This window comes from Salmo trutta, chromosome 2 (assembly GCF_901001165.1).
Source record: "Salmo trutta chromosome 2, fSalTru1.1, whole genome shotgun sequence".
Taxonomy (NCBI): Eukaryota; Metazoa; Chordata; class Actinopteri; order Salmoniformes; family Salmonidae; genus Salmo; species Salmo trutta.
Genome location: NC_042958.1, coordinates 67,022,155 through 67,041,172, shown reverse-complemented (window position 1 = coordinate 67,041,172; position 19,018 = coordinate 67,022,155). Strand labels below are relative to the sequence as shown.

General features: G+C 42.2%; 2 protein-coding genes across 3 annotated transcripts in view; one reads left to right on the top strand and one right to left on the bottom strand.

Annotated features, from left to right (window-relative positions):
- Positions 1-2,481, bottom strand: part of gpam (glycerol-3-phosphate acyltransferase, mitochondrial) — a 40,644-nt gene extending 38,163 nt beyond the window's left edge. The window contains exon 1 of the mRNA XM_029711978.1: positions 2,331-2,481. The gene's annotated coding sequence lies outside the window, so the exon portion shown is untranslated. The remainder of the gene's footprint in view (positions 1-2,330) is intronic.
- On the top strand, positions 125-17,267 carry LOC115161204 (60S ribosomal protein L19). 2 transcript variants are annotated; one of them, XM_029711999.1, is made up of 6 exons: positions 125-144; positions 14,896-15,002; positions 15,659-15,781; positions 16,222-16,342; positions 16,714-16,824; positions 17,080-17,267. In XM_029711999.1, exons 1-6 carry the CDS (start codon positions 140-142, stop codon positions 17,204-17,206), a joined length of 594 nt encoding a protein of 197 aa, XP_029567859.1. In that variant the 5' UTR covers positions 125-139; the 3' UTR covers positions 17,207-17,267. The 2 variants fall into 2 exon arrangements, with proteins under 2 accessions (XP_029567859.1, XP_029567850.1); XM_029711990.1 differs by lacking the exon at positions 125-144 and adding an exon at positions 13,422-13,514.
- Positions 17,268-19,018: the final 1,751 nt, after the last annotated feature.

Genomic DNA, 19,018 nt, shown 5'->3' with positions numbered 1-19,018 from the left:
GTATCATAAAAGCCCATCGTCAGGACTTTTAGCTTGAGTCATCAACGGAACAGTGTTTGTCCTCACAAAAGCCCTTATTGCTGTACGTAAGCCGGAAGCTTAACTTTCTGGAAGAAAGGAAAGCATTCGTATAACAAGCATGAGGTTAGTTGCTACCAACCTATTTACAATGATTTATTCTTATTCAGAAACGTAGGTCTGGCACAAAGCTATGGGACCGGGTGGAATTTAAGTCAAGTGAGCCTTTCTCTCCCCCCCCTTCGCTTTTCCTTTCCCTCCGTCGCTCCCTTTGTCCCTCTGTTTTTGATGTAGGTCAATGGCAAGCCTCAGTCAGGCTGAGTGACATGTAGACTATTCTTCTGATCATTCCATTTCTTATGTTTGGCAGTTCATGCCAAGTCTATATAAAAACGGTTTCAATGAAGCTGATGCATTGGCTTGAAATACATTTCTGATCCTGAAGCAGAAAGGCTACTACAGTTCATCAAGCCTATTACTAAAATGAACCTGGCTACAGTATAAATCCATGGGCAATATAATAGCGCAACATTGTGGTAGGCTTATGCTAATCACTGTGCATTGACAAACAAGAAAACTTAATTTGTGGACAGATAGCTTGGGGAGGAATTCCTAATGTAATTAATCGGAAAAATCACGCCATGGGTAGTGCCTTCCAGTTTAGAACTAGGTCACCATCAGACGCTGAGAGAATCTCTTTATAAATGGATAGTTACACCAACAAGCGTGCATGTTTGTAAGTGTGTGAGCATGTATGCATGTGTGTGTGGGGGGGGGGCTAATCACCGAATAGGACATAAACTAAGACAAACTGCTCCTGCCCAGCTCAGGCAAGCAATGAATGACATACTGAGCTTTGCTGCATTGTCCCTTTGTGTTCTTGTAGTAGGTGACCCGCACATTGATGACAGAAGTGTGACTAGAATTCTGCTGGGTTTGCAAAGGTCAATGGCCTGCCGTGTTCAAACAGGGGTGGTGAGGAAATTATTGATGGTAGGACTACCATCATAACACCAAACACAGGCTTCATAACATTTTTGAAAGTATTATTATTTTTTTAATTATCTGGCTTCACAAGGCAAACAGGGGTGTGGGACTTTGCTCATAGTTAACGCGTATGGACGAGTCACTGATCGCTTCATTGCCTGTGGCCATCAATATTTACAAAACAATCTAAGAGAGCTATTATCATTTCTCCTATTAACAATGCTTCAATTGAAAGGACGATTGGGGCGGCAGGTAGCCTAGTGGTTAGAGCGTTGGACTAGTAACCGCAAGGTTGCATGATCAAATCCCCGAGCTGACAAGGTAAAAATCTTTCGTTCTGCCCCTGAATTGGAAATAATTTGTTCTTAACTGACTTGCCAAGTTAAATAAACGGTAAAATAAAAAAAAATCATGTGGTACATTGACCTTTCACACATCTTACAAGCTAGGCATACATATGAAAAGGTATAGCTGGACTCATTAGCTTGAACAGTTATACATATATTAATGTGTTCTTCCTAGAAAGGGACGCTGAGTAGGTCGTTTGCATGCCAAAACATCTTATCCATGCGTGGGTGGCTACTAGCTAGGTTAATCCGACTCACAAACTGCCTGTCAATCTTCACTAAACAGGTCAAAGGAAGCCAGACAAGACAGATGCCATGGTGGGGGATCATGACATCTTAACAAAAATGATTTCGCAATTTGTTATTGTAGTGAACATAAGTGACGTGTGAAAAACGTGAAGTAGCTTCATAGCTGAGTAAATTGCATAGGCAAGGACAGGTGCAGTGTGTTTAGCTATACAGCACAGGCTAGCTCACATTGTTGCCTGGTCATCAAATCACAGTTGGCTCGGTTGTTTAGATGGGATAGAGCTTTTGTCAAATTACGTCGAAAATAGTTTTTTGCATTTGAGCTAACCCTTTTTCTGACGTTGTTATCCTAATTATCCTAACATAATACGTTAATTATCATAACCTGCTGCGTAAGATAGAAGTTGCCTAGGTAGCCGATAGGAGAATTTACATGCACTAAACCTGTTATTAAAGTACATTTTGACAAAATCTGTATCCCTTCTAGACAAAACCAGTTGAAGCTAAGCTAACATAAGCTAGTACTATGACGCTATTTCATTCAATGGTGAACCTAATTCACACCCTTCACTCAGGTTAGCTACCGTTAGTTTAGCTAGCATAACGGCTAGAACCACTATACAGAAACCCGCATACAACCGCACCGACCCGTTTCATCAACGTCGTGGGACAAGCCAACACAACATTAGCTAGCGTTAATATTTAAATAAAAAAGTTTCTCAGTCTTACCTTGTATACGACCTCTAGCTGCACCACCATGTCTTGTGAATATACCCCCGTTGGCGCAATGTTCTTCTTCGAGAGTTAATGGCAGACTATCACCAAAGATTTTTTTAAAGATAGACCAGAGCCTGTCGTTTCCAATGGGAGCAAATTAATCCTAGTTGGCCGAACAAGCAAGGAGGTGGGCAGAGACAAACACGAGAAGTGAGATCCTATTGGCGCATTCTAGCATTTATTTGCATATTTCCATTAGGGAACGCCTACTATGTAAAGTGCGCGTGTGCAACAACTCAATTCGCCCATGCACTCCTTCTAAACGCCTTTTTTACTTTGGCAAAGTCTTCCAAACTCTGTCCACTCGGTTTGTTACAGATTCTAGTTTCGGAATCAGAAAACTGTACGGAGATCAAATGTTTATTATATGGGAAAATATGCAGAATGTCAGACAAAATCCATCTCGCTCCATCTTCTCCCACTGCCGGCCACTGGGCTTCCGCTCATCACCATATTTGGTAGTGAGTGGAAACGGGAACCGGTTGCTTCACATTTTTACATCCGGTGAAATATCTGGCCCATTGTTCTTTCTGTGCTACAACCTACTGAACAAAGGAGGTTAGTTTAGAAATCTATTTCATACTGGTGTATTGCCGCCACCTACTGTACCGGGTGAACAAGAAGAAGAAACAAATCCATTGCAGGAAAGATGGCTCCCGCGAGAGTTTGAAAATGTTCCTTTTGGTGTGGCAAAAGTTTGACGGTGCTAAATTGTTCCCTACAAGCCCCTGATCAAATTGATATATGATAGCCTCTACGGAAGCATTCTATGTTTTTCACACCTTTATATAACTTATTGAATAGGAGTCAATGGTCACAGGCTGATAAAGGCATATAATTAGGAATTAGAAAACGTAATAGTAATTTATTAGGATCTCTATGGATAAAGGAGAAAAGTTGGAACGTTCACATGCTCATTGAAAATTACTGTATCAAACAACAATGGAACATTCTATTGAGTGGATCTCACCTTCAAAACCATGGGATTTGGTAAATGTTTGCCATCAGACCTAATGACTTACCTAGACTGACTCATCATTGAAACAACAGTGTTACAAATAGCAGAACTACATATTTGTTTTATGGAAATTGGTCATACTGGGAAATAATAGTCCATGAGATGCCAATACAGTAGCATCTTGGTTTTCTACAGTAGTTGCCACCTGTAATAGTCTGTTGTATAGCAATACTCATCATGCTAAAATGAAAGGTGTGCTCTGTCATTTGTTGAGTAGTCCCCAGAAAGATTTAGGTAAACACAAATTATCTCTAAAAAGGAACATTGGTGATTATAATCTACTCTGTCCCTGACCATCATGATCTTAATATTATGCTCTCTAACCTTACATGTTACAGTGAGCTCCAAAAGTATTGGGACAGTGACAATTTTGTTGTTGTTTTGGCTCTGTACTCCAGCACTTTGGATTTTAAATGATACAATGACTATGATGTTAAAGTGCCGACTGTCAGCTTTAATTAGAGGGTATTTTCATCCATATCGGGTGAACCGTTTAGAAATCTACAGCACTTTTTGTACATAGTCCCCCCATTTTAGGTGACCAAAAGTATTGGGACAAATTCACTTATATGTGTATTAAAGTACTCAAAAGTGAAGGATTTGGTCCCATATTCATAGCACGCAATGACTACATCAAAGTTGTAACTCTACAAATTAGTTGGATGCATTTTCTATTTGTTTTGGTTGTGTTTGAGATTATTTTTTACAATTAAATCCATTTTAATCCCACCTTGTAACACAACAAAATGTGGAAAAAGTCAATAGGTGTGAATACATTCTGACATACTTTGGTCATCATTTTGGGTTATCTTCATTGTAACACACATTTTAAGCCATTTTTGGTCTTTTACACCAATTATTAATTCAGTTATGGCCATGCAAAATCAATGCAGTTCCTCCCCATTGAAATTAATGGCAGCCATTTTGAAAAACAGTTGGCTTATGGGACTGATTATTGACAAAATCTATTATTACTTAAAAACTTCCCCAATGGGTCTCCTTGTTCTGTGTTAAATTTGGTGTAGTCATCATCTAGGGCAGGAGTTCCCAAAATTGTGCATTTTTAATGCACATTTTTTAGCAATTTTATACATTTTGCCATGTCTAATGTTTATTCATGTGATATTTGAGTGACTCAAACATTACAACAACATCTATAGGCTAAAAAACCTAGCTAAAAAACGTTAGCTGATCTGGACATTTGATCTGGACATCCCTCGTGCCCAACAGTTTGGGAAACACTGATCTAGGGTACCATGTGATAATAGAACACATCCCAATACTGTCCATTCTGACTCAATATAACCCAAAATGCATACATGTATGACCTTTGACCCCCATACCTATTTTTTCAAACCTTAATATGTGTTGTACTATTTTCTTCTCCTTGAACTGCACTGTTGATTAAAGGCTTGTAAGTAAGCATTTCACGGTAAAGTGTACACTTGTTGTATTCGGCGCATGTGACAAATAAAGTTTGATTTGATTTATTATGAAATTAATAACATATCAAATTACATTTACATTTTACATTTACGTAATTTAACAGACGCTCGTATCCAGAGCGACTTACAAATTGGTGCATTCACCTTATGATATCCAGTGGAACAACCACTTTACAATAGTACATCTATATATTTCTTTGGGGGGAGGGTTAGAAGGATTACTTAATCCTATCCCAGGTATTCCTTAAAGAGGTGGGGTTTCAGGTGTCTCCGGAAAGTGGTGATTGACTCCGCTGTCCTGGCGTCGTGAGGGAGCTTGTTCCACCATTGGGGTGCCAGAGCAGCGAACAGTTTTGACTGGGCTGAGCGGGAACTGTGCTTCCGCAGAGGTAGGGAGGCGAGCAGGCCAGAGGTGGATGAACGCAGTGCCCTTCTTTGGGTGTAGGGACTGATCAGAGCCTGAAGGTAAGGAGGTGCCGTTCCCCTCACAGCTCCGTAGGCAAGCACCATGGTCTTGTAGCAGATGCGAGCTTCAACTGGAAGCCAGTGGAGTGTGCGGAGGAGCAGGGTGACGTGAGAGAACTTGGGAAGGTTGAACACCAGACGGGCTGCGGCATTCTGGATGAGTTGTAGGGGTTTAATGGCACAGGCAGGGAGCCCCGCCAACAGCGAGTTGCAGTAATCCAGACGGGAGATGACAAGTGCCTGGATTAGGACCTGCGCCGCTTCCTGTGTGAGGCAGGGTCGTACTCTGCGAATGTTGTAGAGCATGAACCTACAGGATCGGGTCACCGCCTTGATGTTAGCGGAGAACGACATTGTGTTGTCCAGGGTCACGCCAAGGCTCTTAGCACTCTGGGAGGAGGACACAATGGAGTTGTCAACCGTGATGGCGAGATCATGGAACGGGCAGTCCTTCCCCAGGAGGAAGAGCAGCTCCGTCTTGCCGAGGTTCAGCTTGAGGTGGTGATCCTTAGTTTGAGAAGATTGTTCCCTGATAATACAAAATTACATGAAATACCCTCAATCCTGTTGGCCCAACTAACCGCATAGGGGTCATAACATATAATGAATGCATTGATAACCACATTTAGCTACCTTTGATACGTGGCTATCATACTAAAATATGTTACATTTGTCCTTCTGGCCCATGCACTATTGGGAGAGTGTTCAGAATCATTCATTTTTCTTTTGATCAAAGTGATTGCTCACTTTTTTTCCCATAAAAATGTTGACGTTAATGTCCGAGTTGTACATTTCCGGTGAAGATCCCTATACTCATGCTGCTTTAGCTGTCACCCATATTGGCTACACTAGCTAACGTTAGCTAGCCTAGTGGTTAGAGCGTTGGGTCAGTAACCGAAAGGTTGCTGGATCGAATCCCCGAGCTAACAAGGTAAAAATCTGTTGTTCTGCCCCTGAGCAAGGCAATTAACCCACTGTTCCCTGGGTGCTGAAGATGTCGATTATGGCAGCCCCCTGCACCTCTCTGAGGGGTTGGGTTAAATGTGGAAGATACATTTCAGTTGAATGCCTTCAGTTGTACAACTGACAAGGTATTTCCCTTGCTGTACAGCAGTGCTTGGCAAATGGGAGCAAAGGATAGTGCATGCTCCCCTCTCCCCATTGATTGTGTAAACTGTATCACGGTCACAGGAGGTTGGGGGACACCTTAATTGAGGAGGATGTGCTCATAGTAATGGCTGGAACAGAATAAATGGAATGGTATTGAAACCATGTATTTGATACCATTCCATTTACTCCATTCCAGCCATTATTATGTGTCTGTCCGACCCTCAGCAGCCTCCTTTGATCACTGTGCTACCAACTAATCATTGTACCAATATTACAATATATTTCCCATGTAGGCTGCTATCCTACTCTAAATAAATACGTCTTGGGAGGAAAAAAGTTGGCCACGTTAGCTACCGCCGGCGACATAATGATGCAGCTGATACAGTAGGAAGAAACTCACGTCGGCAAGTGCACCTCCCTCACAGAAATAAACATAACTTTATTTGACAATTTTTCATTAGCGCCAGCCAGCACAAGTAGATGACTTGTTCAAAGTCTGAGTTCAGAGCATGAGTGTGACTTCACTTTGACATAAGCCGTAACCCTTCTAGTCATGACCGGGAAAGCTTGGAAAAACACTACATCATAAAAAATAAAGAAAAATGAATAATCAATTCATCGCACTCGCAGTCCAAATCACATCCCTACACAGGCTCAAGGGGCCTGTGAGGGCAAAACATTAATCGACGGGATTCCTTGTGATGTCGCTGCTGTAAAATCCCCCCAGAACTTTCAGCTGCACTCACAATGACACCTATTTTCTCTCTCTTTGCGCTGTGCAGTTTATAACCAGTCTTACAGGATATATCACATAACCCCAAAATATGACTCAAAACGAATCTCCCAGGTAACTCCATTGTTCCAAAACCCTCACTCCAACAAAAAAGTCAGAACTAGCCTTGGATTTACTAGATTTACTAGACTTTACTTCTTGTCTCATTTTTGTTCGCTACTGTAATCCATTTCTTCTCACTCGCATCTCCACTTGATGTGCAATCAGTTTTGAACAGAATATTCACTTCTGCCATCTTTCTTTCCTGGCACAATGTTTGGCTTCCAAGCTAGCAAAAATGCTCGCCTTTCTTCTTCTTCTCTTAGGTTTTTTGGCGTACTACAATCAAAAAGTTGCATTGCCGCTACAAACTAGGCGGGGCAAAAACTGAAAACTGTTAAAAAAAAATCTAATAAAAACTGCTCGCCTTTCTCCTTCAGTCAGATTCAAATGTCTACTCAAAACCCTACACAAGCTCTGGGGCCTGCAAGGTGGGAACATCTTCAGACAGTATTCCCTGCAATGTCCTGCAGATCCCAAAACCTTTTAGTCGCATTCACAATGATGTCTAACTACTTTGATTTCTTGTTGGTTTTTCCTGTACAATTTATCACCTGCACAATCGTATCCCCCACACCGCCCGCTGATCCCCCCGCTTCTGTGTCCCCAGAGGAACCAGACCATGGATCATCGCCGGAGGCTCTGAACTGCCGACCGCCGCTGAAGACTCTGGGCTGCAGGCCGCCGCTGAAGACTCTGGGCTGCAGACCGCCGCTGAAGACTCTGGGCTGCAGACCGTCGCAGAAGACTCTTGGCTGCAGACCGTCTGAGGAGGTTCCGGGCTGCAGGCCATCTGAGGAGGCTCCGTACTGGGGAGTGTCTCAGGAGGCTCCGTACTGGGGAGCGTCGCTGGAGGCTCCGTACTGGGGAGCGTCGCTGGAGGCTCCGGACTGGGGAGCGTTGCTGGAGGCTCCGGACTGGGGAGCGTTGCTGGAGGCTCCGGACTGGGGAGCGTTGCTGGAGGCTCCGGACTGGGGAGCGTCGCTGGAGGCTCCGGACTGGGGACCGTCGCTGCAGGCTCCGTGCCATGGATCATCACTACAGGTTCCGCGCCATGGACCAACACTGGAGGCTTTGTGCCATGGATCATCACTGGAGGCTCCGGGCCATGGATTATCACTGGAGGCTCCGGGCCATGGATCATCTCTACAGGCTCCGGGCCATGGATCATCCCTACAGGCTTCTTGCCATGGATTATCCCTAGAGGCTCCGGGCCATGGATTATCACTGGAGGCTTCATGCCATGGATCATCACTGGAGGTTCCGTGCCATGGATCATCCCTACAGGCTCTGGGCCATGGATCATCACTGGAGGCTTCGTGCCATGGATTATCACTGGAGGCTCCGGACCATGGATTATCACTGGAGGCTTCGTGCCATGGATCATCACTACAGGCTCCGGGCCATGGATTATCACTGGAGGCTTCGTGCCATGGATTATCACTGGAGGCTTCGTGCCATGGATCATCACTGGAGGTTCCGTGCCATGGATCATCCCTACAGGCTCTGGGCCATGGATCATCACTGGAGGCTTCCTACGGGGAGCTGGAACCGGTCTCACCAGACTGGGGAGATGCACAGGAGACTGGGTGCGCAGAGCAGGCACAGGGTATACTGGGCTGTGGAGGCACACTGGAGGTCTGGAGCTTAGGGCTGGCACACCCCGTCCTGGCTGGATGTTTATTTTAGCCTAGCAAGGGCGGAGCGCTGGCACAGGACGAACTGGTTTGTGCTGGTGAACGGGGGGGTCCCGTGCGTAGAGCTGGCGCAGGATAACCTGGGCCGAAGAGACGCACTGGAGACCAGGAACGCTGAGCCGGCACACTTCTTCCTGGCTGACTGCCAACTCTAGCACGGCAACTGTGAGGAGCTTGCACTGAGCGCACCGGGCTGTGAGTGCGCACTGGCGACACAGTGTGCATCACCGCATAACACGGTGCTTGCTTGGTCACTCGCTCCCCACGGTAAGCACGGGGAGTTGGCTCAGGTCTCAAACCCGACTTCGCCAATCTCCCCGTGTGCCCCCTCCCCCCCAATTTGTTTTTGCCGCTGCCTCTTGGGCTTCCGTTGTTGCCGTGCTTGTTCCTCATAGTATCACCGTTCTGCTTTCGCTGCCTCTATCTCCTCTTGCGGATAGCAATACTCCCCAGGCCTTGTCCAGGGTCCTGCCCCATCCAGGATTTCCTCCCAGGTCCAGTCCTCCTGACCACGCTGCTTGGTCCTTTGGTGGTGGGTAGGTCTGTTACGGCTGTCGTAATGAGGGGACCAAAGCGCAGCGTGGTAAGTGCAAACTTTTAAACTCTATATAGAATATATTATGTGAACTGAATTTTTATATATATATATATATATATATATATATATATATATATATATATATATATATATATATATATATATATATATATATATATATATATATATATATATATATATATACATACATACATATATAAAAATAGATATATATACGAAAATGCTCCTTAAAATAGAACTTTAAGTGAGTACAAATGTTACTGTCCCTAGAACAACAAAGAAATACTTAAAAACATGTAATTTTGTCCTTGAAACTTTCCATTGAAATACTGCAGAATTTAATTAATTCCTATGCAGGACTTCTCCTTTTGAGTCGTACCAATATGTCGAAGGTGGTGTCAAAGCCCCACATTGGTCAATACATACAGTATAATTACCAATCTAGTGTTTGTATACATCATTGACCAGAACAGCACCTGATCAGGCTGTCATGACTCGTGGTCAATTATGAATTTGGTCATGGTACAGTCGGAGTGAGAGAGAGGTAGCAGCAGCATGCCATGTGCATGATGCTGCTGATGTGATAGCATAGACGTGTTGGTTGTTTAGCAACAAAACCAGTGGTGTAAAGTACTTAAGTAAAAATACTTTAAAGTAGCTCTACTTTACTATTTATATTTTTGACAACTTTTACTTCACGACATTCCTAAAGAAAATAATGTAGTATTTACTCCATGCATTTCCCCTGACACCCAAAAGTACTCCTTACATTTCGAATGCTTAGCAGGACAGGACAATGGTCCAATTCACAGACTTATCAAGAGAATGTCTCTGGTTATCCCTACTGCTTTTGATCTGGAGGACTCACTAAACACAAATGTTTGTAAATTATGTCTGAGTGTTGGAGTGTGCCCCTTGCTATCCGCAACAAAAATACAGTTTGCTTAATATAAGCAATGTGAAATGATTTATATTTTTACTATTGATACTTGAGTATATTTTAGCAAGTACAGTTGAAGTCGCAAGTTTACATACACCTCAGCTAAATACATTTAAACTCAGTTTTTCACAATTCCTGACATTTAATCCTAGTAAAAATTCCCTGTCTTTGGTCAGTTAGGATAACCATGCTTCACGGTTGGGATGGTGTTCTTCGGCTTGCAAGCCTCCCCCTTTTTCCTCCAAACATAACGATGGTCATTATGGCCAAACAGTTCTATTTTTGTTTCATCAGACTAGAGGACATTTCCTCAAAAAGTATGATCTTTGCCCCCACGTGCAGTTGCAAACCGTAGTCTGGCTTTTTTATGGCGGTTTTGGAGCAGTGGCTTCTTCCTTGCAGAGCGGCCTTTCAGGTTATGTCGATATAGGACTCGTTTTACTGTGGATATAGATACCTTTGTGCCTGTTTCCTCCAGAATCTTCACAAGGTCCTTTGCTGTTGTTCTGGGATTGATTTGCACTTTCGCACCAAAATACGTTAATCTCTAGGAGACAGAACGCTTCTCCTTCCTGAGCGGTATGATGACTGCGTGGTACCGCGGTGTTTACACTTGCGTACTATTGTTTGTACAGATGAACGTGGTACCATAAGGCATTTGGATATTGCTCCCAAGGATGAACCAGACTTGTGGAGGTCTACAATTTTTCTTCTGAAGTCTTGGCTGATTTCTTTTGATTTTCCCATGATGTCAAGCAAAGAGGCACTGAGTTTGAAGGTAGGCCTTGAAATACATCTACAGGTACACCAAAATGTACTCAAATGATGTCAATTAGCCTATCAGAAGCTTCTAAAGCAATGACATAATTTTCTGGAATTTTCCAAGCTTTTTAAAGGCACAGTCAACTTAGTGTATGTAAACTTCTGACCCACTGGAATTGTGATACATTGAATGATAAGTGAAATAATCTGTCTGTAAACAATTGTTGGAAGAATTACTTGTGTCATGCACAAAGTATATGTCCTAACCAACTTGCCAAAACTATAGTTTGTTAACAAGAAATTTGTGGAGTGGTTGAAAAACAAGTTTTAATGACTCCAACCTACGTGTATGTAAACTTCCGACTTCAACTGTATATTTAAAACCAAGTGCTTTTAGACTTTTACTCAAGTAGTATTTTACTGGGTGACTTTCACTTTTACTTGAATCATTTTCTATTAGTATCTTCACTTTTACTCAAGGATGAATGTTGTGTACTTTATCCAACACTGAACAAAACCGATGTGTGCACAACTATGGGGCAAAGAAGATGGGGTTGCTTTAGATTGTTGACAACATGTAAATTATATTTGTATCCAAATGTTTATTGAAAACATGAATACATTTGCACAGTGAGCACGTGGTGCCTCTCAAATACATCTTTACAGTTGTTGGTTAGCTTGTAAGCATTTTTTTTGTGCCAAATTAGCGTAGACATGACATGAGTGAAAACACCTCAAAACAAGACATGGTATGACATATTTTAAATAAAAACGTTATTTTAATTAATTTATTCATACTATTTCATCCTTCCACAAGATATAGTCCCGACACAAATCTAGGGTTGCTACCCAAGCTGGCTGGTCGTTCGTTCTATCATTTTGGTCGCTAGAGAGGCGACCCAGTTGTTCAGTCTTTTTGTTCTGTATCTATTGACGTGACCCAGTCATTCGTTCTAAATGTTCCATTGCCATACTGGCTGGCAACGTTCTTATCCCTTGCTTGCTAGCTAGCCAACTACGGCTAACTTACAGTCACGTCAAAAAAGTGCAGCCAGAATAACAGCAAAGTAGCAGCATTTGCATTTGTTTAAGCTGTTTTCTAGTGACATTTATTTGGATACATCCATAACAATGAGCTAATGTGGCGCGATTTGTCCTGGCATAGAAAATGTGCTCTCTTGCCAGGACAATGTTGTTAGCCAACAACACAACCAACACAATCACTTCAAACTGAAGCTGGAAAGACTGCAAACTCTCTCCACCTCGTTTCGTTTGACCTTTTTTCAATTGACATTTCTTTGTTTATATCCATAAAAATGATGCCAACTGATTCATGGTTTCGACTGGCTGAGAAACCCTGCCTGCTTGTCTGTCTCGTCCCGACTCCCGACACGTTCCTTACTATGGGACAGCTGGAGATCAAACTTGAATATTGAAACAATGTTGCAAATGTCGGAGAGACAGACAGCAAGGTTTACACAAATCTGCACTGTTGAAAAGTAAATGTTTGTCTAAAGGTAATGTGAGATAATGTTTAGATGCTTTTTATAGTTTATAAATTGCCTGGCTGGGCTGATGAGACAGTGGATTGCGCAGTCAGATGGAACAGAGTAAATAGTAATTTTAATGTCATATATTTAGCCGGTGGTAACTTGTGCAATAGACACCAGCTGGAATGCGGTTTTAAACCACCCGTTGTATAATTTTCCATGGCGATGAGGTGGTCGAAGTTTGCTCATTTTAGACAATTCCATTAGTCTGTAAGTGAAATTTCAACCGTCCTGGGGCAAAACAAACTCGACCATCCAAAAAAAATGTTAACATCCAAAATAACAACGTTTTGTGCTTATGTCATATTCTTTAAAATCTGAGGGTTAATTTAATTAGTTGAATTTATTTGAAAACGTAGTTTGTGACTGAGAAAGCACACAAAAGAGAATGGCAGAGATGTTGGAATGTTGACACTGAACCAAAAAGTTGATAAACAGTGCCATCTGGTGGTGTGTTCCCTCTAGTACGCTTATCCCATAATGCAATTTGTATTATTTGGAATGTACCACTGTGACAAAGGATAGTGAGAATGTACTTAATCATATTATTGTATAATCGTAACACAGGATTCAATATGTTTAACCATGTAGAAATACTCCTTTTAAATTCTACCAGACGCATGTTGTTTGCTTAATTAACACGAATTAAGTTAAGCCCCGTGCACATCTCGATAATGGATAACAATCTTATCTTCGTTATAATGGTAGGGCCACATACTCCACACGCCATTCCTTTCTCTAAGCTTCGCAGTCATGAGGTAAGGGTCTTGACATATGTCATGACTTTACTCGTTTTAAAATGACCAGTGTATTTCTGTTTTTGGGTAACATGAATGCAATGAATGTGGCACAAATTCATTGAACTCATCACATGATAGCTAGCTAAAACAGTTGACGTTGCTGTACGCTGACTTGTACACGGTCGGAGATGTCATCTGACATGTCGAGACATGTCTCGTACTCGAACCTAGCATATGCAAAGTTGGTAGCTCGTGCATATCTAGCCAACCAGCATAGTTTTAATAGTTATGTAGACTTCTTCGTGTGATGTACAGGGAAAGTGGACCACTGTCTTTTTAGCAGTTTTAGTAGTGTTAACTAACTTGCTAGCCAGCAGGTTACTAACGTTATCTCTAGGTAGCGGTCATCATGCATCATTTGTGGCTTTCATACTTGTGGTTGGCTAGCTAGCTACTTACTGACATTAGCAATTTGCCCCCACGAGCTCCATGCACTTTCCAGCATGTCAGTAATGTCACATTAAAAGAGAAGTACAGTGTAATCTAATGGTTTTACAAAGCCCAACCTGGTCTGAGAGCATTTTGTAGTATTCTGTGTGTGAAGCCAAAATACACATTTGTTAAATGTTATGTTGTATGTGGTATGCATTCAATATTTGTGGATGCCCATCCATTTTGTATATGTTACGAATTACAATTAGTATGTTATTTTACGAATTACAATTAACACGATATGTTACGAATTACAATTAACACGATATGTTACGAATTGCAATTCATACGATATGTTACGAATTACAATTTGTGATTGCTATTGTTAGCTAGGTGGCTAACATTAGCTAGCTGGCTAACGTTAGCTAGGCTAGGGGTTAGGGGAAGGGTTAGCTAACATTGTAAGTAGTTGTAAAGTAGCTAAAATTCTAAAGTTGTCCATGATGAGATTCGAACACGCAACCTTTGGGTTGCTAGAAGTTCGCCTTATATGTCCACCCATCAACGTGATCAACCAGCCTCGATTGGTTTTTGCATTAAATTAAGTCATCTTCTGTCTTATGTAACCAAACCAAACGTAACATATTAATTTGAGTTTCCCGGATTTACATGTACTATGTTACAACAGGTCTATGAGACCAGGCTACAAAGCCAGCTAGCTGGTTAAGGAAAGGGAGTTGCACAATTGAATGCATTCAACCAAAATGGGTCTTCCCTATTTAACCCAACCGCTCTGAATCAGTTAGTTGTTATTGTACTGTAAAACTAGCAAATACATCAGGGTATGTAGCCTGGTTGTGTTGCAAACTACCCATTGCTATTAGTTGGTAGTGTAATGCTTATTTATATGTCTGCAATTGAAGGCTATTCATTTGGATGGTAATCAAGTTTTTTTTGCTTTACCCAGCATGCTCAGGCTTCAGAAGCGATTGGCGTCCAGCGTCTTGCGCTGTGGCAAGAAGAAGGTATGGCTGGACCCCAATGAAACCAATGAGATCGCCAACGCCAATTCCCGTAAGACACTCCACCTCCATACTAGCCCAATAATGTACTAAAGAAGCCTGTTTAGAGGCAAAAAAATACAAAATCGAATCGCATTTGCGGTACTGTTCTAGAAACACAAAGCCCTCTACTTTCATATCATATCTAAATAATTTCACAAATGCAAAATATACACTTACTGTACACTGTTTTAACTGGTTATAACACAGTTGCAGCCAATAGTATTTTTCAGTGACAACACATTTCTGGGGTCCATCTTCCATTTACACACAGTTGTTCAGAGGTTAAGTAGCTAGTTAGCACAGACAGTGTACTCTGTCTTCAGTCTTTTTTTTCTTTGTAAACAAGTGCTGTAACATGGAAATATGGCCGTGTGGGAACCCTAACCACACAACGGTGTGTAGTAATTCAACCTTTTGTTTCCAGAAGATCCTATTGTCAATAGGGGCTAAAGGTAATTAGCGCCTATGAATGCGCTAGGAGACTGTTGCCTGTGTCTGTTGCCTGTGTCTGTCTTTGACATTCTGGAAAGTTCATGTGTTGTGCAGCAGGGAAATGTTCCAAGGTACCAATAGTTGTGTTCTTGTAAGATACATATACCGAAATAGACCATGGGACAAGGATGGCCACATACAAGTTAATCAACTTGTCTACCCCCACCCCTGCAGGCCAGCAGATTCGCAAGCTGGTGAAGGATGGTCTGATCATCAGGAAGCCTGTGACGGTGCATTCCCGTGCCCGCTGCCGCAAGAACACGCTGGCACGCCGCAAGGGACGCCACACGGGCATAGGTGGGTACAGAGAGGTTCACAACACCGTCATCCCATCATACAGCCAACATCATGGCCGTGATAACATTGTTCAAAGTGGCTCCCTGTCCCCTTCTCTCCCTCATTTGAACTGAGAAGGTGCATTTGTTTTAGCTCGCCAGGGGGGTGAGTTTGCACATTCAAGATCATTCCATTGGTTGTAAAGTTCAATCTCTACCCAATTGATGCGCCGGGCTAGTTAAAACAAACGCACTTATTGAAATATCTGGACAGTTGATAGAAAATTTCTGGGTCCTGTAGACCTCATGTATATTATTTTCATATATCACCAGTGCTAAAAAGGAGAGGGAATCAAATCTATAAATCCAATGATGACAAGGTTTTAATTAACAAATTACCTGTTTAGGGTGTAGACCTATTGCTGGGCTGTGTTGGTATTCGATGATTCTCCCCTTGCCCAGGTAAGAGGAAGGGTACAGCCAACGCCCGTATGCCAGAGAAGCTCTCGTGGATGCGACGAATGAGGATCCTGCGCCGCCTACTGCGGCGTTACAGGGAGTCCAAGAAAATCGACAGGCACATGTGAGTCTACACTTAGATGTCTGAATCATCTGGTTGCAATTGAGGAAGAATGTTATCCTGGAAAAGACTGGGCAATGTTTTTGAACAAATGTATCGCTTTGTAATGAAGTGTAACCACAAAAGTATCTTAAAGTCAAGATTGTAGTGAAGTCCATTATCTGTTCTTTAAAATGATACTTGTAATCAGTGAACTGTAGTTTTGTCCTTGGGAACATTATGTAACCCTGGTAAAGTGTTGGAACGTCTAATGAACCATCTCAATAGGACATACTGATTTTGTAATATGCACAGAATTTGTGTGTCTGGAATGTTTGTGATTTGAGTGGGAACCTTGGCTTGTCCTCAACTCCCAGTGCACTCTCTCTCTCCAGGTACCACAGTCTCTACTTGAAGGTGAAGGGTAATGTCTTCAAGAACAAGCGCATCCTAATGGAACACATTCACAAGCTGAAGGCAGACAAGGCTCGCAAGAAGCTCCTGTCGTAAGTCGACACTACAACTCCCATCAACCTCTGCATGTTACCTAGCCAAAACGAATGATAATATGGCTGTCATAATTCCTGGACTATGGTTAATTTTCACTTCAGATGAAAAGGTTTATCAATGAAATCAAATGTTTAGTTCTTGACTAACCCAGATTTAAACCTAGCCCTGTATTAATTGAATAGGAGTCCTTTAGAACCTGGCCTGTAATTGATTTGCGTTCTGTAACCTCTCACCTGTTTCTCGCACACCAGTGACCAGGCCGAGGCTCGTCGCTCGAAGACCAAGGAGGCCCGCAAGCGCCGAGAGGAGCGCATAGCGGCCAAGAAGGAAGAGATCATCAAGACCTTGTCAAAGGAGGAGGAGACGACCAAGAAATGAGTCGCCCATCCACCCCCCTTCCCCCTTTTCAATGTTAATTAAAACAAATGGACCCAAAACAGACAAGGCTCAGTCTCCGTCTGTGACGATATACTATGTGCTGAAGTTTTTCGCTATTGCCACCAATACCAATTGAAAAAATACCACAACTTGTTCAGTGCCTTCAGAAAGTATCCTCACAACCCTTTACTTTTCCCACCTTTTGTTGTCTTACAGTTCAAATTAAATAAACATTTATTACATTGAGATATTAGGGGTATTTTGTGTAGGCCAGAGACTGTTTTTAGAAATTTGTACAAATTGATAAATGAAAAGCTGAAACATCTTTGAGTCTAAGTGCTCAACCCCTTTGTTATGGCAAGCCTAAATAAGTTACATAAATTAAGTCACATAAGTTGCATGGACTCACTCTGTACAATGGTAGTGTTTAACATGATTTTTGAATGACTACCTCATCTTTGTACCACACACCTACAATTATCTGTAAGGTCCCTCAGTCAAACTGAATTTCAAACACAGATTCAACCACAAAGACCAGGGAGGTTTTCCAATGCCTCGCAAAATGGGCACCTTAATGGTAGATGGATAAAAATAAAAATAAACGACATTGAATATCACTTTGAGCATGTTGAAGTTATTAATACACCCAGTCACTACAAAGATACAGGCATCCTTCCTAACTCAGTTGCCAGAGAGGAAGGAAACCGGTCAGGGATTTCACCATGAGGCCAATGGTGACTCAAACAGTTGCAGAGAAGGAAGCCTGTACAGAATAAACATTTTCCAAAACATGCATCCTGTTTGCAACAAGGTACAAAAGTGAAACTAAAAAAATGTGGTAAAGGAATTTACTTTTTGCCCTCAATACAAAGTGTTATGATTGGGGCAAATTCAATACAACATATCGCCGAGTACCACTCTCCATATTTTCAAGGAGGCTGGTGGCTGCATTATGTTATGGGAATGCTTGTAATTGTTCAGCAGGACAATAACCTAAAACGCAAGGCCAAATATACACTGGAGTTGCTTACCAAGACAACATTGAATGTTCTTGAGTGGATTAGTTACAGCTTTGACTTAAATCGGCTTGAAAATCTATGGCAAGACATGAAAATGGCTGTCTAGCAATGACCAATTAACTTGACAGAGCTTGAAGAATTTTAAATAGAATAATGTGCAAATATTGTACAATCCAGGTGTGCAAAGCGCTTTGAGACTCACCCAGAAAGACTCCCAGCTGTCATTGCTGTCAAAGCAGAACAAAAATATAAAATGCAACATGCCACAATTTTACTTTTATCAGTCAATTGAAATCAATTCATTAGGCCCTAATCTATGGATTTCCCATGACTGGGCTTGAACCCGATCGAACATCTCTGGAGAGACCTGAAAATAACTGCAGCAACGCTCCCCGTCCAACCTGACAGAGCTTAAGAGGATCTGCAGAGAAGAATGGGAGAAACTCCCCAAATGGAAGCATAAGGATCTTATCTGATCATATCAGTGAGAATGAAAAGGTTCAATTCATACACACCTTAGTAATATTTGTGTTGTGGAGAAATGACCAGGCAAGAGACGGGAGTACAGTTAGTTTTTCGTTTAGTCAAAACCTCTAGTACTCTACAGCCCCCGGCACAATAGTGCGCATGTGCATTTCCTATTAGGTGTAGTAACGTAACACTGCCGTAATACATTACTGCTTAGTAACAGCATAGTAACTAAATAGTAATATATACAGGGGCGGAAATCCCGGGGGGGACGGGGGGGACACGACCCCCCCATCCTGGGAAAAATATGATTTGTCCCCCCCAA

Coding starts and splice junctions, on each gene's coding strand:
- LOC115161204 (XM_029711999.1), top strand. Junction 15,782..16,221: donor GGGACGCCACACGGGCATAG/GTGGGTACAGAG, acceptor CCCCTTGCCCAG/GTAAGAGGAAGGGTACAGCC. Junction 16,343..16,713: donor AAGAAAATCGACAGGCACAT/GTGAGTCTACAC, acceptor CTCTCTCTCCAG/GTACCACAGTCTCTACTTGA.